The sequence below is a fragment of the Rhinoraja longicauda genome, chromosome 5 (genome assembly GCF_053455715.1).
Source record: "Rhinoraja longicauda isolate Sanriku21f chromosome 5, sRhiLon1.1, whole genome shotgun sequence".
NCBI classification, from domain to species: Eukaryota; Metazoa; Chordata; class Chondrichthyes; order Rajiformes; family Arhynchobatidae; genus Rhinoraja; species Rhinoraja longicauda.
Window position 1 is genome coordinate 12,411,271 of NC_135957.1, and position 24,058 is coordinate 12,435,328.

The window sequence follows — 24,058 nt, forward strand, 5'->3', positions numbered from 1 at the left end:
TTAAAGATTGCAGTGTTTAATAGCCTGATGGTTGTAGGGAAGAAGCTGCTCATGAACCTGGACGCTAGAGATTTCAGGCTCCTGTACCTTCTTCACGGTGACAGGAATGAAATGAGGGCATGGCCAGGGCAGTGTGGGTCTCTGATGATGCTGATTTCTTTATTGAAGCAGTGACTCCTGTAGATCCCTTCGATGGTGGGGAGGTCAGTACCCGTGATGGGCTGGGCAGTGTTCACCGCTGTAACGGCAACTTCAGTCTTTTCCAATAAATTCCTTACAGAAAAGAACAGAGCGCAGCACATTTCGAACCATGCGGATCAATTGTTCCCACACACCGCCGTGATGGGATCCTTCTGGAGGGTTAAACTACCACCTTATCCCTTGCTGATAGCGTTCTGGATCTTGTCAATACTCCAACTGTGGAATCACCAGTACAGCTGTGGCATAACATCCCAACTTCTACACTCAATACCCTGGACGATGAAGATCATTGTGCCCAAAGCTTTTTTGGCCACCTTATCTACTTGTGGCGCCACTTTCAAGGAACTATGTACCTGCACTGCAAAATCCCTCTGCTCTACAACGCTGTCCACAGCCCTGTCATTTACTGCGAAGGTCCTGCCCTGGTTAGACTTCACAAAATGCAACACATCATATTTATCGGCATTAAACTCCACCCATCTGATCAAGATCTTGCTGTAAGCTTTGATAACCATCTTGACGATAAAATTTGTGCCATTGTCTGATCTTAAAGATGAAACTTGACCTCGTCAACAAATTAATCTTCGTAATGCATGGATGCAGGAGTCTGTGTCAAGTGTACATGCAACGTCAAGATGTACTGGCCTGCTTGCCATGCAGGTGACGATTACACCATACCTTTTAACAAACCTTCGTCCTCTCTCGGACCAAAGTGGTCTACTCCTACATCTGTAAATGGAGGCTTGTCTGGTAGAATTCTCACCAGGGGCAAATCTTCCATCTTTTGTTCCCCAATTCTTCCCCGCTGTCGTTTACACAAAACACAGTCTGTTATGATTTTTCTTGCAGCCGAGTTTGCTTTGATAATCCAGTATCTTTTACGGAGACGAGACAGCATATGATTTCTTCCTCCATGTCCGAGCCGTTCATGGATATGTCGTAACAGTAGTGTTGATAGGTAAAGGTCCTTCGAGAGAATAATAGGATGTTTAGCCTCTTCAGGCAGCGCTAGTCTATTCAGGTGACTGCCTACTCTCAGAAGTCCATCATTCAGCAGCGGATCCAGTTTTGAACTCCACAATCTTGTTGGGATTTGCCCGCCATCCTGCCCATCGCCGAGAGAAGGTTTGGGGTATATTGACATCCCAACCAAGTTTTTCCTTGCAGAGATCCTGCATAATCAGCTTGGCTGGCAGAGTAAATGGTGCTAGAAGCCTTAAAGAGTCATGCCGACCATGGACAAGATACCACGTCTAGTATGGTCGTTCCTGTACAGTAATTCTGAACTTGAACACATTTGTTTCAACGCACCAGCGCAATCCCAGTGCTCTTTCCATTGGCAGACTGTCCTGGTCCAAGTCCAACTCCTTGATCTCTTTGGTTCTGTTTTCTTGAGGAATGGATGCCAATATAGCACGGCTGTTGCTGATCCATTTTGACAGCATGAATCCTCCCATTTGGCAGATTGCAGTCAGGTCTTTTACCATCTGAACAGCTTCCTGTTCCCGAAGGCACGGATTTTAAACAATCATCTACGTTGAAGTTGTACTGTGTTTGTCACCTCTGCTGGAAAGTGAGCTTTGTTATATTTAGTAGTTTTCCTTAATGCAAAGTTTGCACAACTTGGGTACGACACGGCTCCAAAAAGATGTACTTTCATCCGGTATTCAACAAGATCTTGCTGTACATCACCATAGAAATCACAGATAGTCAATATGCTTTTCCGATACCTTGACCTGATGAAACATTGCTTTGATGTCAGCCATCAAAGCAACCGGTTCTTGTCTGAATCTGACGAGATCCCCAATGAGTGAGTTGGTTAGGTCTGGACCTTGCAGCAGTTGGCAGTCAAGTGATGTTCCTTTGAAGACTGCACCACAGTGAAAGACCACCGTTAAAGTTCCTTTCTTTGAGTGATTCACCCCGTGATGAGGGATGTACCAGGGTTCTCCATCACTTCGATTCAGCTGGTCCACTGGTACCCTTTCAGCATAACCATTGTCAATCAATTCTGTGAGGAAAGATGTATATTCATCATAAAACTTCTCATTCTTGCCAAACTTGGGTTTCAGGCTCTGGATGCGCTGCTCAGCAATGCAATGGTTATTTGGCATGCTGGCATTTTCTTGCTTAAAAGGGAAGTCCAGACAATAGTGTCCATCTATCATCCTTGCTGAGCGATTCATAATGTCCAAGAACTTTACTTCTTCTCTGGACATTTCTTCTGTTTCCTTGCTGGTTCTCTCACTGAAGTCGTGTTTGTATTGTTTGACCAGTGGCTCGATAGATATTCGATTGACAGCAGTAGCAAGGCAGCCATTTCCATCCCTGCTGTCGTGGTCTCTTCTCAGGGGACCATAAATGACCCACCCCAGTAGGGTTTTCACAGCGTATGGTCCATCCCCTTAGCTGTTGACCAGCTCCCAAGGTTCCAATACCTTTGAAGCATTAGTCCCGAGGAGTAGGTTAATGCCAGAGTCTATTTCTGGAATCTTGATGTTCTTCAAGCAATGCCATTTTTCCAGGTCTTCTTGTCTGGGAATGTTTAGCTGAGAAACAGGCATGGTCTTATGTGTGAACACATCCGATAGTTGAATAAAATCATCTTTGTCCAGACTAGATATTTCCAAACCTGAGATATGGCGACTGGTCACAGGCTTCACTTGGTTCATGGTACACAAGAGAATAGTGGTCTTTTGTCCTGTAATGTTCAGCCTTCTCATCAAGCTTTCTGTGCAGAAGGTAGATGAACTTCCATGATCCATAAATGTGTATGTTTGCAACACTGTGCTCCCCTTGTGGCTCTTTACTTGTACTGGTACAATGGAGAAGATGCAGCTTTCATCACCGGCCCCAATACGCCCACACATTTGAGATGGGACAACAGCATCACTCGCAATTGGCTTTTCATTCTGTTCTGTATGTTCTGGTTTCTTTTCTTTATCCTTTTGTTCAATTTGAAGTGTTTCAGCATGATTTTGGTTGCACACATCACAAGCTAAACGACTCTTGCAGTCTTTGCTCATGTGACCTATTTTCAAACAGATTCCCTTCTCCTTTAGGAAGTCTATCCTTTCTTAATGCTCCTTCTTCTTGATCTGTGAACACCACCCTAATGTATGACCACTTTTGTTACAGAACAAACAAGAACCTTGTGACTTGGTGGAAGATACGTCTCTTTTTATTCCCATTGTTGTCAGATTTTCTTGAACCCGTGCTTCTACAGGTTTTGCAGTTGTTGCAAAACTGCTTCCTCTTAGTCTCCTGATCTTTTCAAGGAACAATCCCAAGCCTTACAATTGTTCTTCTAGTCTCTTCTGTTCTTTCTTTCTTCTCAGTTGTTCTTCTTTTATTTTCAACTGTCTTCTCTTCTGTTCTTCTTCTTCCTCAATCTCATGCTGGTCTTTCAGGTTGGCAACCCATTTCATGACAGCAGAGAACGTTGAAGTTTCACTTGATGAAGAAAAACCTTTTTCCTTTATGGAATCCTTTCTGATATCGCCACCTTGTGGCTGAACATCAGATCTAACCACAGACATACTTGTACGCTGCTATCCCTTTAAGACGCGTTAATGTAAAGTTGGATCTTGTACAAGAATTCAAAACAACTGATATCTTACGATGCTCAAGATCACTTCTTTGTTCTCAGCATTGCATACAGCAGCCGTTTTCCAACACAGTTTCTGAAATATAGCTTTTCCAATAAAGCTTAATGCTGTACTCAGTTTTCCTGCGCATTGGCTTTCAAAGTTTCCAATCTCCGTTAGTCAGATTAGCGCAGGTAATTAGTCCAGTCTGTGGGCTTCAGCGTCAGGCTTGTAAAATAATACAATCCTTGTTCCGTCCAGTTGATTCACAGGCTCCAGTCTCACTCAGAGAGCCAATTCTTACTTAAATGTCTCTTTGGAGGCAATTCTTACTCTAAATGTAATGGCAACTTCAGTCTTCTCCCATAAATTCCTTTCCGATTGCCATTACTTCACAGGGAATGGGGGTGATCTTGATGCACAGCCCCAACAGAGAGATCTCCCAAACGTAATTTCAGTTTAATTAGTTGTTTATTGAAGTAGTTGTACAAACAAGAAGATGAACATACCAGTGGCTTTACTTATTTTGCATTCAAGTCATAACTGGCTGCTCTGATCTCCCCGTCTGCCGACAGCTCTCAATGCAGGTCTGTTGCAGGTTTGGTCAGAATTGTATCTTTCCAAGCTCCCCCATGTCTAACTCCTCCCAGTCCCTGTGCCCACATATGTATTCATCTCACGACAGCCCCCAAGTGTCCAAAATAATACGGTAAGATATCTTGACAAAATAATATAATATGCTGAAGCAGCCAGCACCAACACAAATGGCTCCGACAACCACTTTTTGCAAACTTCTTCATTCAAGTTGCCGAGCCAGGCTGAGATGTAACCGGTCAATATGCTCTCTGCAGTCCACCTGGAGAAGTCCAGGAGAGTGTTCATCAAATCTCCTCAATCTTTGAAGGAAGTAGAGGAGTTAATGGCTTTTCTTATCAGTGTGCTGGGTCCGGGATACTTTTGCAAAGATATGCACCCCTGGAATTTGAGAATGTTGACTCCCTCCCACCGCCGACCCATCGATGAAGAGAGGTTTGGGAATCATCGACCTTCCTCTTCCGAAGTCAGCTCCTTGGTTTTACTGACATCGAGTGCAAGGTGGTTGTTGTGGCACTTGGCACAAAATGCTGGAGCAACTCAGCGGGTCAGGAAGCTTCTCTGGAGAAAAGGGTTTGGTGAGGTTTTGGGCTAAGACCCTTCTTCTGATCAGACGCCGTTCTTCAGATGCTGTTCTGGCATCATTTGATCAGTCGATCGATCTCCCTCATGTTCTCCGACTCGTTGTCATCTGTAATTCATTTGACCTCCCAAAGTGCAACACCTCACACTTGCTTTCTGACCTTGAGGGATCCAGAGGGTTGAGCACTGGAAGATATTAGCTGGTGCACTGCTGGTGAAACCAGAGACAACTGCAGCAAACTCTCCAGTGCCAGATGACAATAATGAGAAACCAATTTAAGAAGGATTGAGAAGCCCGGGGTTGATTGTGCGTTGATATATTATGAGCAAGAGACTGCCAGCAACATAAATTTTCCCTTTTTTTTTGTCCTGCTACTTCATGAATAGAAGTATTTGATGTGCGCCGTAGATTGTTTCAATCTATAATAAGTCACTGTTTGTGCCTGCAGAATATGTTTGAGAAAATAAATGCAATATTCACTACTCGGTGAATGAAAACCAATATGTACTTCAGGGCTAGATTTGAAATACCTGGGAGAGGAGATTAATAAGCCGTTCATGCATTTACTTTGCTGCATTGTTCAGCTTTGGAGTGTAAATCATATTGATTTATATTGATACATCCACTTTGTATATCAGAAGTAACACTTCAGTCTGGAGAAATTCCGGCCCATTAAAAATGAATGCCCGCGGCACAGTGGTTGTATCGCTCAGGAGTAACCGCAAGTTTTTATTCCCCTCTCCAGCTGTCCCCCGTACGAGTGCCACACAGTGCAGCTCCGTTCCCGAGCCCAGGTACGGACGGAGAATCGGCTCCGAGTTTTCCGCTGGCTCCGTCATCCGCTTTGAGTGCAGCCCGGGCTATCACCTGCAAGGCTCCAAGGCTATTCGGTGTCAGGCTGTGTTCAATGGGTTGGCGCAGTGGAACGACACGATACCAAGCTGTGCAGGTAAGTACGGAGCAGTTTGCTCCTTCTCCCCCATTGCAGGAAATTTGCATTCGTGTTGAGACTTCAAAGCCTTTTATTTTTAGCAAGGTGGCAATATATGCAAATTCATTGACCGTAAAAGCTGCTTCAGCTCCCCCTGTGCTCCATCGCAAAAAACCCCAGCATCCTTCAGCTTCTCGATCAGTAGCAAAATCGATTGATTTTTCACCCCTATTTGGCAGCGACTGTGTCAATAATTGATCATTTTACAAATAATAGAGGTTGGTTGAGTCATGCTCAGACTTTACTGTAAAAACTGCAGATGCTGGTTAATGCGCATAAAGACACATGGTGCTAGAGCAACTCAGTAGTACAGTGGCATGGGGCGGCACAGTGGTGCAGCACGAGAATTGCTGCCTCACAGCGCCAGAGACCTGGGTTCGATCATGACTCCTATGCTGTCTGTATAGAGTTTGTACGTTCTTCCTGTGACCGGGGGGGGGTGTTCTTCGGGTGCTCCAGTTTCCTCTCTGACTCCAAAGACGTACAGATTTGTGGGTTGATTGGTTTCTTAATTGTAAATTGTCTCTAATGTGTAGGATAGTGCTAGTATAAGGGATGATCGCTGGATGACAATAGACAATAGACAATAGGTGCAGGAGGAGGCCATTCGGCCCTTCGAGCCAGCACCGCCATTCAATGTGATCATGGCTGATCATTCTCAATCAGTACCCCGTTCCTGCCTTCTCCCCATACCCCCTGACTCCGCTATCCTTAAGAGCTCTATCCAGCTCTCTCTTGAAAGCATTCAGAGAATTGGCCTCCACTGCCTTCTGAGGCAGAGAATTCCACAGATTCCACTGAAAAAGTTTTTCTTCATCTCAGTTCTAAATGGCCTACCCCTTATTCTTAAACGGTGGCCCCTTGTTCTGGACTCCCCCAACATTGGGAACATGTTTCCTGCCTCTAACATGTACAATCCCCTAATAATCTTATACGTTTCGATAAGATCTCTCATCCTTCTAAATTCCAGTGTATACATGCCTAGTCGCTCCAGTCTTTCAATATATGATAGTCCCGCCATTCCAGGAATTAACCTAGTAAACCTATGCTGCACGCCCTCAATAGCTTGGGCTTGGGCTTGGTGGGCCGAAGTGCCTGTTTCTGCACTGCATCTCGAAAGTAAAGTGTAAAGTCAGTACAAAGTGTTGGACTAACTCTGCCTGGCTGTGTCCTTTTCACACTCTACAGTGTACTAATCAAACAGCACTGTGAATAATGTCTTTTTCCCCACTCACTCTGGCTGCAGTCCAAGAAGAAACAGATGATTTAGTGCTGAGGCAGAACAGACTTCGAGGGAAATTTGATAATAAATGGCATGAATGAGGTTGACTTCAAATAATATTTTAAATATATATTTTAAATTCAATCGTGTAATTGAATTTGAGTAGGAAGTAGTTGAGGGAAATATGTTCTCTCAATCATATTGAATTATAAATGGATGATATACGATGGGTTTGTTGTTTTCTCTGATCCTTAAAAACTAAAGACTCAACAACATTTGCAGCTGGATTGGAGATTGAGGAATGAATCCGAAGAGTATTTAAAAATAAAGGATTAATCAAAGTGGTATTTAGGCAATAAACAACTCTAAGTGCTGGAGTAACTCAGGGGGTCGGGCGGCATCGCTGGAGAACATGGACAGGTGATGTTTTGGGTCAGTACCTTCGGACTCTGAAGTAGGGTCCCGACCCAAAATGAGTCTCAAGAAGTGTCCCGACTCGAAATATCATCTGTTCTTGTTCTCCAGAGATGCTGCCTGACCCACTGAATATACACTCTGTACAGACAGCGCCTGTAGTCAGGATCGAACCCAGGTCTCTGGCATTGTAAAGCATCATCTCTACCACTATGCCGACCCTTAAAGATGCTTATGAAAGATGGTGCAGAGATATTGTTCAATCTGTTTTAATTTGTAAGCATAAGGTGTAATATTGAACAGTTATAAAGGAAACAGGTCCATCGAGGCAAACTTTCCCATTCCAACCAACATGTCCCATCTACACTAGTCCCACCCGCCTGCGTTTGGCCCATATCCCTCGAAACCTGTCCTAATCAAGTGCCGGTCCAAATGTTTTTTAAAAGTTGTGATAGTACCTGACTCATCTATCTCCAACAGCAAATCGTTCCATATACCCACCAAAGAAAAAACGTTAAAAAAAAGTTGCCACTCAGGTTCCTGTGAAATCTTTCACCCCCTCACCATAAACCTATATTTGGGGTTAGAGAGTTAACATTAGACTTGCATTGAAGGAGGGAGATGAAATGTGGGAGTTTCAGTTCAGTCATCAGTGGAGAAAATAATAGAAACCTCACCGACAAAAAAAAATTGAAAATATCTTGAAACCAAACCTATAACAAGCAGTGTAGCTTTCTGAAGATGAAGTTCTTGGTTGAATAAGCTCACTGATTTCTTGGACAATCTTCCAGAGGGTGAAACGTGGGTAATGCCAATGTAATATAGCAGGATTTCTCGGCCACCGGGAGAGAAAAGCGGGATAAGAGAGAACTTTTCAGATTGACTAAAAGTGAGATGTGTGAACCTATAAAGATCAGTGCTAGGTTACAACGGATCCTCACGATTTCTAATACTGTGTTAGGTTTTAGAATCTAAACCACAATTGCAAGACTTGTGCATGACACAGAAATGGTGCTGGGCGGGGTCAACAATTACGATGCGAGTACCATGCGAAAAGCTGCTGGGAGGTGTGAAGAAAACCAAAGAAAGGGTTTTTGATTGGAAAGCAGATTTCAACACAGATAAAATTGAAGGTAGATACAAAATGCTGGAGTAACTCAGCGGGTCAGGCAGCATCTCTGGAGAGAAGGAATTGGTGACGTTTCGGGGCGAGACCCTTCCGCAGACAGAAGAAGGGTCTCGAACCCAAAACGTCACCCATTCCTTCTCTCATGAGATGCTGTCTGACCCGCTGAGTTACTCCAGCATTTTGTATCTGCCTTCAATTTGAACCAGCATCTACAGTTACTTTCCTACTCAACACAGATAAAAGTGAGCTACAAACCTGCGGTAGAAAGATCAAACGGTTATTTGGTTCTTAGAAATTAAGAGCTTTTTAAATTTGATAAATCAAATGCTATGGTAGATTATCTGCCTCACAGACTCAGAGATCTGGGTTTGATCCTGACTACGGGTGCTGTATGGATGAGTTTTTCTTTAGATATTTTTTGTTCCATAGTGTCTCACAATAGATATAGAGAGAGGTACAGGGAGAATGAATAGGATTGAAGGCAGACTATTCTTTGCATAAATAATGATGGGTGGCACAGTGTTGCAGCGGTAGAGTTGCTGCCTTACAGCGCCAGAGCCCTGGGTTTGATCCGGACTACGGGTGCTGTCTGTACGGAGTTTTACATTCTCCCTGTGGCCGCGTGGGTTTTCTCCAAGTGTCCCGGTTTCCTCCCACGTTCCAAAAATGTGCAGGTTTGTAGGTTAATTGGCTTCTGTAAATTGCCCCTAGACTGTAGGATAGTGTAAGTGTACAATGATCGATGGTCAGCGTGGACTCGGTGTGGCGAAGAGCCTGTTTCCACACTGTATCTCTAAACTAAACTACGTTAAGGAAGGACAGATACGCATAACAACACCTTTATCACACAAATAGCCTTATGATTTATTTTATTCACAAAATGCTGGAGTAACTCAGCAGGTCAGGCAGCATCTCGGGAGAGAAGGAATGGGTGACGTTTCGGGTCGAGACCCTTCTTCAGATGCTGCCTGACCTGCTGAGTTACTCCAGCATTTTGTGAATAAATCGATTTGTACCAGCATCTGCAGTTATTTTCTTATACTGCTTATGACTTATTTTCCCGGGTTTGGAGGTCACTTTTATCTGTGTTGAAATTGATTTGACTATATTCAAACTGCTGTGTGAACCTCCAGTCACAATCTATATACTAAAACTCTCGTTTGTTTGTTCCTGAACTACAGCCGAAACGGTACACGATAGCGTGACAATTTTAGGCCCACCTTACTCACCATCATCCCTTTGGTGCTAATGGAAGATGTTTCATTGAAATTTATGGTTTTAAAGTTATTCACATTTTAAAGTTGAAATCTATCTCCGGGAGAGGGAGGGGGGAGGGATGGAGGGAGGGGGGGGGAGGAGGGAGGATAAGGGGGATGGAGTGGGGGGGGGGAAGAGAGGAGGGGGAGCGGGGAAGGAGGGGAGGAGAGGGTACGGCACCAATGCAGGAGAGGTTTGGGCCCAACGGGTCCACTTAGTCCAGTAATATCTAAAGGGTGGCGAAGGACTGCAGATGGAGTAAAAAGAAATTAAAGAGCCAAAGAGTTAGCTATGCATTTGGAAAAGGAAGTTTGATAAGGAAAGAGTCAATAAAAGGATACAAGGTGCTGGAGTAGCTCAGCACGTCAGGCAACATCTCTGGAGACCATGGACAGATAATTGTTTGGTTTGGGGCCATTCTTCAGACTGATTGTGAGGGTATGGGGGGGGGGGGGGTGGAGAAAGAAAGCTGGGAGAGAGGAGAGGCAGGCCAATGGGTGGCAGGTAAGATGTGGACACTAGGCGAGGGGGGTAAGAATCAATACCTTGGTCACATTGAGAGAACAAAACTTCCTCCTCGTATCCATTTTAATGCTACGTCCTTTTATTCTGAGGCTGTGCCCTCTGGTCCTAGACAGGGCAGCACGGTGGTGCAGCAGTAGAGTTGTTGCCTTACAGTGAATGTAGCGCTGGGTTCGATCCTGACTACGGGTGTTGTCTGTACGGAGTTGTACGTTCTCCCCGTGACCTGCATGGGATTTCTCCGAGATCTTCGGTTTCCTCCCACACTCCAAAGACGTACAGGTTTGTAGGTTAATTGGCTTGGTAAATGTAAAAATTGGCGCTAGTGGGGATAGGGTAGTGTTAATGTGCGGGGATCGCTGGTCGGTGCGGACCCGGTGGGCCGAAACGGCCTGTTTCCGTGCTGTATCTCTAAACTCTAAACTCTCCCACTAGTGGAAACATCCTCTCCACATTTACTCTTCCCAGGCCTTTCACTATTTGGAAAGTTTCAGTGAGGTCCCCCCCTCATCCTTCTGAACCCCAACGAGTACAGGCCCAGTGGTGTCAAACGTTCATCTTACATTAACCCGGTCATCCCTGGGATCATTCTCATAGATCTCCTCTGGACCTTCACCAATGGCAGCACATCCCTGTCTTAGACATGGAGCCCAAAACAAAGCTGCTCACAATAGGCAGCCCATAAGCCAGTTGCAGATGGAGGCCCCAAGATGAAGATCCAGATGTTGAAGGTCTAAGGATGATTAGAATTTCTTCCACAGCTGTTTCACAGTCTCTCTGCAGAATCGTGTAAACCACTAAAAATGATCAATAGCCCAATTTCTTCAGCGTTTTCCACACAGCTATTGAAGGACCGAAAATAAATTCTCTCATCTTCGGAATTACGTGCACAAAAGTCACGCAATCTAGCTGAATGTGAATGGAGGATGCAGAGATTCTTGTATGGATATTTTTCACACTTGTCCATGGATTAGAGATGCTGATTTTGGTGATTGATGCTTTTTGCATTCACATGAAATGACCCTGTTATGTTAATGTCTGCAGTAACGTAGCAGATGGAAGGGCTTCCCATTAACGTATTAAGCGTCTGCCCGCTTATGTTGAAAATAATAAATGCAAGGTTAATGCTTATGCAATGTGTGCCCCATTCTCCATTAAATTCGCTCCTCATTTGTCAAGGAAAGGGAGATAAGGATGCAGTGGCAGAAAGCGGACACGAGCTGGATTTAAAACGAGGACCAAATGAGAATAAAGCAAGTCTACAATTTGGATGGGAAGTGATATTAAAGCAAAAAACCACGGTGTTGCAATTCCTGACCATTAGTTTGAGATTAAGGACCAATTTTGCTGGCATATTTACTAAAAATGATAGAGCAGTTACAGACTTTAGGCTTTAGACTTCAGAGATACAGTTGGAATCAAGCCCTTCGGCCCACCAAGTCCGTGCTGACCAGCGATCAGAGTACACTAACTCTATCCAACACACTAAAGATAATTTACAATTTCTACCAAAGCCAATTAACCTACAGGCCTCCACGTCTTTGGAATGTGGAAGGAAACCGGAGCACCCAGGGAAAACCCACGCGGTCACAGAGAGAATGTACAAACTCCGTACAGACAGGACCCATGGTCAGGATCAATCCTGGGTCTCTGGCGCTGTGAAGCAGCAACTCTACCGCTGTGTCACTATTCCACCCCAGTTGGAGACTTCAATTGTCACTGGGGAAAAAAGTAGAATAAAAATCCTGTTCCGGTGATGTATCTCTAAAATCTGAAGCATACAATGTATAACACAATATTTAACTATGTAGAAAACTGTATATGTACGAGTTTGTGTGTGTGTGTGTGTGTGTGTGTGTGTGTGTGTGTGTGTGTGTGTGTGTGTGTGTGTGTGTGTGTGTGTGTGTGTGTGTGTGTGTGTATATGTGTGTGTATATATATATATATATGTGTGTGTGTGTGTGTGTGTGTATATATATATATATGTGTGTGTATATATTGACACCAAATGCTGGAGTAACTCAGCGGGTCAGACAGCATCTCTGAGAAGAAGGAATGGGTGACGTTTCGGGTCAAGACTCTTCTTCTGACCGGAAACATCACCCATTCCTTCTCCCCAGAGATGCTGCCTGTCCTGCTGAGTTACTCCAGCCCAGCAAACTGGGTTCAGTGCTTGTTGACACCTTTCTATCCTTGTAGTTGTAGTGCCCTCTCTCATGTAGTATCAGTTCTGATAAATACAAGTTGGCTAAGCTGATAAATTCCAGACCAGCACAAGGCATGGAAGAGTGTCCTTCACCAAGTCCATCATCTTTCTTATCGCGGCCAATATGCTTGACTTGCACCCAGCACATAACCACCACCTTTGTGTTGAATGGAAAGATGTTCTAATCCAATGTACTTTGATTGCACAAGCTTCCTTAGCGTGTTAAGGGTGTAAAGTGAACTTTTCTTTCCCAAGATGGAGTAAGGGGGCTGGAAAAGGGGGAGAGGGCTGAGGTGGGGGGGGGGGGGGGGTGAGATAAAGCCTGGCAAGCGATAGGTGAACACAGGTGATGGTGGGGGTTGAGTCAGAACTGAAAGGAAGATAAAAAACTGTAAGACGAGGAGAGAAGTGCAATGTGTCGCTGGAGGAAGAGATATAGGCAGAAGAGGATGGAAGGGGAGTGAAAATGATGTGCAAGGATGGACTAAATGGGCATTTAACTGGGCACAGGGAAGCGGGTTGTTTAGCTTCTCCCTGGACATGCAACTTCATAGGTTGAGAGCTAGATTGTTGAATTCTGGAGCTCCCTGAATAACAATGGAACCTGAAATAAAAGCAGGAAGGAGTGTAAGGAGATGCATAAGTTCATAGGTCATCAGGGCAGAATGAGGACATTTGGCTCATTGAGTCCACTCTGCCATTCAATCATGACTGATCTATCTTTCCCTCTCAACCCCATTCTCCTGGCCTTCTCCCCGTAACCTTTGACGCCCTTACTAACCAAGAACCTGTCAATGCCTGCTTTTAAAATACCCATTGTGGAACACATTGTGTAACACAAAAACTTGCATTGAATAATAATAAACTAAATCTTCTGTCTTTTGCCACGCTGGTGGCCAGACGACAAATCTTGATCAGATGGAAAGATTGTAACCCTCCAATATCTGCACAGTGGATTATGGATATGTTGTATTTTATTAAATTGGAGGAGATTAGGTACACTGTTAGGGACTCGGCTGACAAGTTTACATTGATATGGCAACCTTTCCTTAGCTGTATTGATGCTTTAGGCTCTGATAATTTTATGGTTGAGTAGAGTCTTTGAAATGTGTGTATGTAATTAAGAGTGGAATTGAAGTATTAGAATGGTCCCTGATATATCTTAACATTCCCATTTTTCTGCTTCCCTCTTGTCTGTTTTTATGCGTGTTAGCGCCCTGGATAATATGGTGTACTGCTTTAAACCTCTAACAATTTATATTTTTTTTTGTATGCTTATGTTTATGTTTATTTATTTACTTATTTTCCTTGCATAACTTAAGTTGTATACCCTCAGAATGGTATTGTGGGTGGGGGTGGGGGGATATCTACCAGCTCAAATGTGTTCATTCATTGAATTGTTAAAGCTGTATTAATAAGAATTTAGAAATTTTAATAAAAAGCCAATTAACCTCCACAGTCCTCTGTGGCAATGAATACCACAGATTCACCACTTTCTGACTAAAGATATTCCTCCTCATCTCATGTAGAATTCTTTTGGATCGATACATTAATTCATAGCAAAGCAACAGGGATTCACCAAAGTTGAATCCATCTTATCGATCCCTGAACCTCAATGTGAATTACGGTGGATTAGAATTCAATGGTGTGGATTAATTTGTCATATTACCGGAACAAACTTTCTCTTTTTAATTTGTGACCCAGGTGTATTTGGTTTAATGGGAGGTTTATTTCAACTTTCACCCTTTTCTAATTTGGTGTTGTCTTAGATAATCTACCAGAAAAGATACTGAGACCCATTTTCCACCATCTACCTGCCATTCAATTGGGGAGGAGAAGATTGCAGCTGACCCAAGTGTTTACTTTATACTTTGGAGATGCAGTGTGGAAACAGGCCCTTCGGCCCTCTGAGTCCGCGCCAACCAGCAATCACTCCATAGGCTAGCGTTATCCTGCACACACTGGGGACAATTTACAATTTACTTGTTAAGGTAAATTACTGAGTCTGGGTGGTGCACATTTTCAAGATTCGATACCTTCTGCAGATGAGAGCAGGGACCGAGCACATGGACCGGACGCGGCCTGCAGCTGCACGGAGCAATGCAACAGCACTGGTGGACACCTACAACTTCGCTTGGCCAGGCCAACCCTGCAACACCACCAGGATACCCGGCCTTTATGGCCAGCTGTACATCAAGCAACTTGAGGGGGGACCTCATTGAAACTTACCGAATAGTGAAAGGCCTGGAGAGAGTGGATGTGGAGGGCATGTTTCCACTAGTGGGAGAGTCTAGGATCAGAGGTCACAGTCTCAGAATAAGAGGATGTACCTTTAGAAAGGAGATGAGAAGGAATTTCTTTAGTCAGAGGGTAGTGAATCTGTGGAATTCATTGTTACAGACGGCTGTGGAGGCCAAGTCATTGGGTATTTTTAAGGTGGAGTTTGATAGATTCTTGATTAGTAAGGGTGCCAGGAGTTATGTGGAGAAGGCAGGACAATGCGGCAGAGAAGGAACGATAGATCAGCCATGATTGAATGGGAGAGCAGACATGATTGGCCTAATGGCCTATTTCTGCTACTAGAACTTATGGACGTGGACTTAGAAAATAGCTCCAGAACCTGGCAACTCTTGTATATTGTCTCAGTGGACTACTTCTATCCACTTTGTACTTAATCTAAGATTGTGCTCATGTATTGTAATACTTTACTAAATGGCATGCAATAAAAGAACTTCACCATACCACGTGATAATGTTGAATATTGAGAAGGAATGACCAAAATGAGGCATGTCTTCGATTATGTCAGCGGCTTTTCAGAGGCAGCAGGAAGTGTAGATGGAGTCAATGGTGGGGAGTCTGGACTCTTTGATGGACTGGGCTACATCTACAACTCTCTGCAATTTCTTGCGGTCTTGGGCAGAGCTGTTCCCAAACCAAGCTGTGATGCAACCTGACAGTCTGCTTTTGTACATTTGACAATTAAACACTCTTGGCTCTTGAACATATTTAATTTTTCAAAGTTGGCACGGTGGCATAGCGGTGGAGTTGCTTGCTGCCTTACATCGCCAGAGACCCAAGTTCGATCCTGACTCTGCATACTTTGTACAAGTTCGCTGCCTGAACATAGTTTGTACATTCTCCTCCTGACCTGCTTGTGTTTTCTCCGGGATCTCCAGTTTCCTCCCACACTCCAAAGACGTGCAGGTTTGTGGGTTAATTGGCTTGGTAAAATTGTAAATTGTCCCTCGTGTGGGTAGGATATCGGTGGTGTATGGGGATTGCTGGTCGGCGTAGACTCCGTGAGCTGAAGGGCCGGTTTCTATGCTGTGTCTCTAAACTAAACTGAACTAAAATTAAACCACCAGTACATTGTTTGGCTTGTTTGTGAAATGCGAAAACATTGGCTTGAGAGGTTTTTGTTTTGTTCCAGTGCCCTGTGAAGGAAACTTGACAGACCGCAGAGGCACCATGCTCTCACCAGGCTATCCAGAGCCCTATGGTAACAGCTTGAACTGTGTGTGGAAAATCAGGGTAACCGAGGGAGCAGGTATACAGGCAAGTTGTTTGTGTGCAGAAAGAACACCTTTTGCTTTAGGGGACTCTCGTGCACGCCCCCCCTCCCGTTGCCTCACGCGTAGACTAATTTAATTCCATATATATGGGGAGGGCGGCCAAGAATGAAGGAAGGACCCAGTGGTGGGGCAGCAACAATGATGGAGGGACCCGGCCGGGGGGGGGGGGGGCACTGAGAACGATTGGGGGGAGATGCAGCGGAGGGCTGCCTCGTGCGGCGGCAAGCCTGGTTCAACGCTGCGAGCAGGTGATAAACTGTTCGACGAGCCTTTTGTAACCTTGTCGGCGCCAGAAACGTGGCGACTCTTTGTACGGGCAAAGGCAAGGTCTGCTGTGTGATTTTACTGGGGTCGTATGCAAAAACAAAGCATTTCACTGAACCAAGGTTCACGAGACAATAAAGTATCATCGAATCATTGATGATATTGATTCTTTGTCCTGATTAATCAGTTAACATTGTCACGATAATAATTGTTAAGTAAAGGGAGAGAATTTTGATCTGAATTATGCAGGATAATACCGTTTAATTATTTTATGTGCTAAACAATAGGGTGTTCATTTATTCCGTTCAAACATTATGAAGTCATAAAAGTCTCTTGGCTGTGTTAGAAGGAACAGATTGGCGAATCGTTCCAGGAAGTGCATTTTCAATTTCTGTGCAATTGGGATCAAAACTGATTTAACGTGACCAAGAGGTCATCGCAACTGAATTAGTAGTTTCATTTAAATCCTTTACACATATTTATAGCACATAGCCGCTTTTTTTATAGCGTGTGAATGAGATTTAAGTGTAGTGATCTCATCAGATTGCGAATTTTACTGCAATTGAATACTGATTTTGTTGAATAGATTCAAGTGATAAGCTTTGCCACCGAACACAACTGGGACTCCTTAGAAATATACGATGGTGCCGATGCAACTGCACCAAGACTTGGCAGCTTCTCAGGTAAGCGACTATTTATTCCTTGGAGTGCAGGAGCATGAGGGGTGATCTTATAAGAGGTGTCATATCATGAGAGGAATAGATGGGAGTCTTTTACCCAGAGTAGGGGAATCGAGAACCAGAGGATATAGGTTTAAGGTGAGAGGGGGAAAAATGTAATAGGAACTTGAGGGGCATCTTTTTTTACACAAAAGGGTGGTGGGTGTATGGAACGAGCTGCCGGAGGCGGTAGTGGAGGCAAGTACTATCATAATGTTCAAGAAACATTTGGACAGGTACATGGATAGGGCAGGTGTAGAATTTCGTCCAATTTGGATGACAATAAAGCTATCTTGAATCTAGAGGGATATGGGCCAAGCGCAGGCTGGTGGGACTAATGTAGATGGGGCATGTCAGTCGGCATGGGCAACTTGGGCCTAAGGGCCTGTTTCATGCTGTATGACTCTATGACTCAAATATCGCCTGCCTTTCAATCAAAAGAAATAGCAGCTAATATATCATTTTTTTCAATCTATAAATGAATTGCAGTAGGGGGATCTAATGCCTAAAGTAGTTAGAGTCATTGAGTTATATAGCGTGCAAACAGGCCCTATGGCCTAACTTGCCCACTCCGACCAAGATGCTCATCTACATTAACCTGGCCATTAACCTCATCTACATTAACCCTCCATAACCTGGCCCCATCCTACCTGACCGACCTCCTCCACAGGCACACTCCCACCTGCACCCTCCGCTCTGCCGCTGCCAATCTCCTATCCCCCCACATCCGGACCAAACTCAGATCCTGGGGGGACAGGGCTTTCTCCATCGCTGCTCCCACCCTATGGAACTCACTACCGCAAACCGTTAGAGACTCCTCCACACTCACCACATTCAAAACATCACTGAAGTCTCACCTGTTCAGTACTGCCTTCAACCACTGAAGGTCACCTCACCTTCTGTCTCCTTTCTCTGTTCATTTATTTATTTACTTATTTATCTATTTATTCATTTCCCTATGTTCTCAAAATCTCTGTAAAGCGTCTTTGAGTATATGAAAAGCGCTATATAAATAAAATGCATTATTATTATTATTATTACATTAGTCCCACCTGCCTGCCTGCCTGCCTTTGCCCCATATCCCTCTAAACCTTTTCTAGCCATGTACCTGTCTGAATGTTTTTGAGCTGGTTGAGGCAGGTCCTATCACAATGTGTAAGAGTCATTTGGACAGCTACTAGGATGGGGAAGGTTTCAAAGGATACGGGCCAAACGCAGGCAGGTAAGAAGGACTAGTGTAGATGGGACATTTTGGTCGGTGTGGACTCGGTGGGCCGAAGAGCCTGTTTCCACGCTGTATGATTCTATGAATTTCTGATCCTGCGACTGGTTAATGCAATGTCACTGCCAGTCCATACAGACCCCACCACCCGAAACTTCCATCCAGTCGAAGTAGTTTGCCGTCCCAATACATAGACTCCAATTGTGGTTTCTGAGGTACTGTCCTTATCTATTCTTTAAAAAACGTCGAAGTGGAATTGCAAATAAAGGACAATGTTTCTGCAATGAAAACATCCTGTCAAAGTGAATAGTTTCTGCTCTCTGTTACTGTTCCAGCGCTCCAGGCTGCTGGTGTGAGATAAGGGACAGGAATCCCTGAGTATCTCCACAGCAAACGTGATAACCTGAATCATATTACGCTTGCTGCTCTGATTAAGGGTGGAGGGGGGAGGGGTTCTGTCCGATTCCTTGCCGACCAGTTCGACTGAAAGAGAGGCAATGGCGTTTTATCTTTTCTAGGTACCACTGTCCCTGCATTGTTGAACAGCACTTCCAATCAACTCTACCTGCACTTTCATTCGGACATCAGTGTGGCAGCAGCCGGCTATCACTTGGAATATAAAAGTAAGTGATGAATTGGAGAACCAAGTGCAGGCCCATTGTCCGGTTTTGTTGCCTTATTTTATGGAGCTTTTTCACAAGTCAAGGAGCAGCGGAATTTCAATTGTCTACTGGACTGGGGTGAACCTGTTGGGTCCAAATCTCTCGTGCGGGCCTCTCCTGGGGCAACCCTCACCCAACTGACGATCCTGCGGGCCCGGCAACCCTCTCCAACTGCGGAGGCCGTTGACGGGCGGGGAGTGCCTCTTGGGGCCGTGGGCGGGCGAGGGGGATAGGGAAGTGGAGAGGGTGCCACTTACCTCCGCCCAATGCAGCCAGCACTGCAGCCAGAGCGAGCTGTGGACCCAAAGCCTCTCCTGCATTGGTCTAGCACCCTCCTCTCCCCCACTCCCCTCCCCCCACTCACCCACTCAATTCCCTCTCAGCCCCCCTTAACCCCCGTTCCTCCCCCCCTCACCCACTCCATCCCCCTCATCTCCCCGCACCCACTCACCCACTCCATCTCCCCCTCAACTCCCCTTAAAACCCCCCAAAACATCTCCTCCATTTGTTTAGCAACCTCCACTCCCCCCCACTCCCCCACCTCTATTCCTCCAACTCCCCCCCTCCCCCACCCCTACTACCCCTCTCCCCTCCCCCCACCCCACCCCTCCCCACCCTTCTCCTCCTCTCCCCCATGCCCACTACCCTCTCCCCTCCTCACCCAACTCCCCTCCTCCGACCCACTTCCCCCTCCCCTGCACACTCCCCCTCCCATTCCCATTCCACTACCACTCCCACTCCCCCCCTCTACATCGACGAGACCATATGCAGGCTCGGCGATCGTTTCGCTCAACACCTTCACTCAGTCCGCCTTAACCAACCTGATCTCCCAGTGGCTCAGCACTTCAACTCCCCCTCCCACTCCCAGTCTGACCTTTCTGTCATGGGCCTCCTCCAGTGTCATAGTGAGGCCCACCGAAAATTGGAGGAACAGCCCCTCATATTTCGCTTGGGCAGCTTGCAGCCCAGCAGTATGAACATTGACTTGTCTAACTTTAGATAGTTCCTCGGTCCCTCTCTCCCCCACCCCTTCCCAGTTCTCCCTCTATATTACTGTCTCCACCTATATCCTATCTTTGTCCCACTCCCCCTGACATAAGTCTGAAGAAGGGTCTCGACCTGAAACGTCACCCATTCCCTCTCTCCCAGATGCTGTCTGACCTGCTGAGTTACTCCAACATTTTGTGATACCTTCGATTTGTACCAGCATCTGCAGTTATTTTCCGACACAACTTGTCCTTTCACTCGATCAGTTTTAATTATCCCGGACTTCCATCGTCTGTGTACACCACAATGTTCACTCTCCCAGAACAAGAGAAGATCATTTCCAATCCATGACACTGATGTCTATAAACCTGTTACCTGAAGTAAACTGAAAAGAAAATAAGGACAATTCAGTGCTTTTAGTTAACTGTGCCGATGTATGGCAGTATATAGCCATATTGTCATACATCTTATTGAGTCCAATGAGCATATTTTTACTGATTGCATTTTTGTCGTCGAATTTTGCAGCTATTAAACTAGCTGACATTGAAATAGGTTATTCATTGCAACTTAAGCTCCCACTGGAGCCTATTAGCACACAATTTAGTTTGGTTTCATTGGAATAAATTTGTTATAATAACAGCAAGTAAGTTTGTAACAATGGCTAGAATGTTTGGTGTCATTACTCTCAAACGCTGCATGCGAATAATTTTTTTCCCCCCGCAGCAATTATAACTGAGGTTGTATTGTGCTCTTCATATGGTGCTTGCTTGTTTGTGAGTCCTTTCTTTAACGACTGAATATTTTAAATTGTTTTCTTGAGCAAAGAAGACAAAAATTGCTTAAGAAATATTTTGATTGTCGCAACAGTCTGACAGTGTGATACCTGCTTTCGTGTAAGGGTGCGAGCAGGTTGATACAGTCAGTATGGGTTCATGAAAATTGCTGGGTGCAAATGATTGCTGTGGGGTATCTATTTTAATATGTACGTTCAGCTCTTGGTGACCCAGTGAACCTCAGACAAGATTGAAAGCATATTTTCTTGCAAAGAATCAAGACTGCAAAGGGAATTGAACAACTTCTGTCTCTCATTACAATGAAAACATATTTAAAAACACAGTTAAAGTATAACAGGTAGCTTCCAGCGTTAAGAAAATCTATGAATGGTACACAAGCTTACTGACAAAAATTGAGACTTGCAGAATCCCAATTCACACTGCCTTAAAATTTCTACAAAATTGATGCTCTCCTGAATTTCATGCCAGCCAACAGGTTAAAAAACAATCTGATTAGCATCATGTTGGGAGAGTCTAGGATGAGAGGCCATAGCCTCAGAATAAAAGGACGCACCTTTACAAAGATGAGGAGGAATTTTGTTCATCAGAGGATGGTGAATCGGTGGAATTCATTGCCAAAGAAAGCTGTGGAGGCTAAGGATATCCTACGGTTATTTTTACGGCGGAGATTGATAGATACTTGATTAGTAAGGGTTGTCAAGGATATCAGGGAGAAGGCAGGAAAATGGGGTTGAAAGGATAGGATAGATCAGCCATGATTGAATGGCAGAGGAGACTTGAGGGGCCAAATGGCCTAATTCTACTCCTATGACTTATGGACTCAAGTTGGACGATGTTGTTCAGTTTCAGTCATTTTAGTTCACAATGCCGCTCACTAATTTAATGTTTTTCTGCAACATGCAGATGGTTTGGCCTGAGAAATTAGACTTGAGTTACAGCGTGGAAACAGGCCCTTCAGCCCACTGAGTAGGCATCAATCAGCGATCACTCCTTCCACTCGCGCAATCCTATACACTGGGGACAATTAAACATGTTACTGAAGCCAATCAACCTACAAACCTGCACATCTTTGGAATGTGGGGAGAAACCGGAGCATCCAGAGAAAACCCACGTGGTCACAGGGAGAATGTACAAACTCCGTGCAGACAGCACCCGTAGTCAGGATAGAAGCCGGATCTCTGGCGCTGTAAGGGAGCAACTCTATCGCTGTGCCACCATGCCAAATAATTTAGTCATGCTAAGTCTGCCCTGAATCACAATTTGGTCTTTTTATAATATTGCTTTATACTCTTTTTTCTCGTGTGTTTTTTGTTGCTCTGTAGGTATAATTAAATATGGATTTTAATTCCAAAGCAATTGTTTAAAAGAACCAAGTCTTAAATGCTATGTAACTTGCAGAACTCTGTAATGACCAGAATGGAGAACATTTAGAGATGTCAATGGGATGAGTTTACAATGAACTCCAAAACATTAGAGTCATTGAGTCGTAGAGCAAATCAACATGGAAACAGGCCCTTCCGTCCAATTTGTCCATGCTGTCCAAGATGCCCCATCTAAGTTGGTCTCATTTGCCTGCATTTGATCCATATCTCTCCAAACCCTTCTTATCTAAGTGTCTTTTAAATGTTGTTATTAAACTTGCCTCAATAATATCCTCTGGCAACGCGTTCCATATATCCACCTCCCTCAGTGTGAAAACAATGCCCCTCAGGTTCCCATTAAATCTGTGCCCTCTCACCTTAAACCAACACCCTCTGGTTCTTGCTGTGCTCCAGGTCCTTATGCCACCATTTATCAATGTCTTTGAGATATCATCTCACAATGACCATTGACTTGTGTTCCATGAAAATGGGCATGATGCAGATAATCTGTTTACACTGCTATAAAATTGGTCTCCCCTTCCTTCTAAGCGTCGATAAGTTTTTATTTGTCATTTAAGCTTTCCTCAAGACTACCCATAGGGTATGGTTCAATGATGCTTCTGGTTTAGTTTAGTTTATTGTTACGTGTACCGAGTGAAAAACTTTTGGTGCCTGCTAACCACAGCAGAGAGATAATGCATGTTTGCAATCGACCCATAAGGAAATAATGTGAATAATATTTAGTGCAAAACTTGTGACAAGTGCAAATGCACAGTGAAACTATTTTCTTACAAACAGTTCAGTATAGTATTGCCATACATAGAAAACATAGAAACATAGAAAATAGGTGCAGGAGTAGGCCATTCGGCCCTTCGAGCCTGCACCGCCATTCAATATGATCATGGCTGATCACTCAGCTCAGTAGCCTGTACCTGCCTTCTCTCCATACCCCCTGATCCCTTTAGCGAAAAGGGCCACATCTAACGCCCTCTTAAATATAGCCAATGAACTGGCCTCAACTACCTTCTGTAGCAGAGAATTCCACAGACTCACCACTCTCTGTGTGAAGAAATGTTTTCTCATCTCGGTCCTAAAAGACTTCCCCCTTATCCTTAAGCTGTGACCCCTGGTTCTGGACTCCCCCAACATCGGGAACAATCTTCCCGCATCTAGCCTCTCCAACCCCTTAAGAATTTTATATGTTTCTATAAGATCCCCCCTCAGTCTTCTAAATTCCAGCGAGTACAAGCCCAGTCTATCCAGTCTTTCCTCATATGAAAGTCCCGCCATCCCAGGGATAAATCTGGTGAACCTTCTCTGTACTCCCTCTAAGGCAAGAACGTCTTTCCTCAGGTTAGAAGACCAAAATTGCACACAATACTCCAGGTGCGGTCTCACCAAGGCCCTGTACAACTGCAGCAGAACCTCCCTGCTCCTAAACTCAAAACCTCTTGCTATGAATGCCAACATACCATTCGCTTTCTTCACTGCCTGCTGCACCTGCATGCTTGCTTTCAATGACTGGTGCACCATGACACCCAGGTCACGTTGCATCTCCCCTTCTCCCAATCGGTCACCATTCAGGTAATACTCTGTTTTCCTTTTCTTGCCGCCAAAGTGGATAACCTCACATTTATCCACATTATATTGCATCTGCCATGCATTTGCCCACTCGCCTAATCTATCCAAGTCACTCTGCAGCCTCCTAGCATCCTCCTCGCAGCTAACACTGCCACCCAGCTTCGTGTCATCCGCAAACTTAGAAATGTTG

At 44.6% G+C, this 24,058-nt stretch overlaps 1 protein-coding gene across 1 annotated transcript in view; it reads left to right on the forward strand.

Annotated features, from left to right (window-relative positions):
* Positions 1-24,058, forward strand: part of LOC144593406 (CUB and sushi domain-containing protein 1-like) — a 1,892,487-nt gene that overhangs the window by 1,577,990 nt on the left and 290,439 nt on the right. Inside the window, exons 34-37 of the mRNA XM_078398909.1 lie at positions 5,711-5,914; positions 16,137-16,261; positions 17,129-17,225; positions 19,002-19,106. Of these exons, the coding sequence (XP_078255035.1) occupies positions 5,711-5,914; positions 16,137-16,261; positions 17,129-17,225; positions 19,002-19,106 (531 nt within the window). The remainder of the gene's footprint in view (positions 1-5,710; positions 5,915-16,136; positions 16,262-17,128; positions 17,226-19,001; positions 19,107-24,058) is intronic.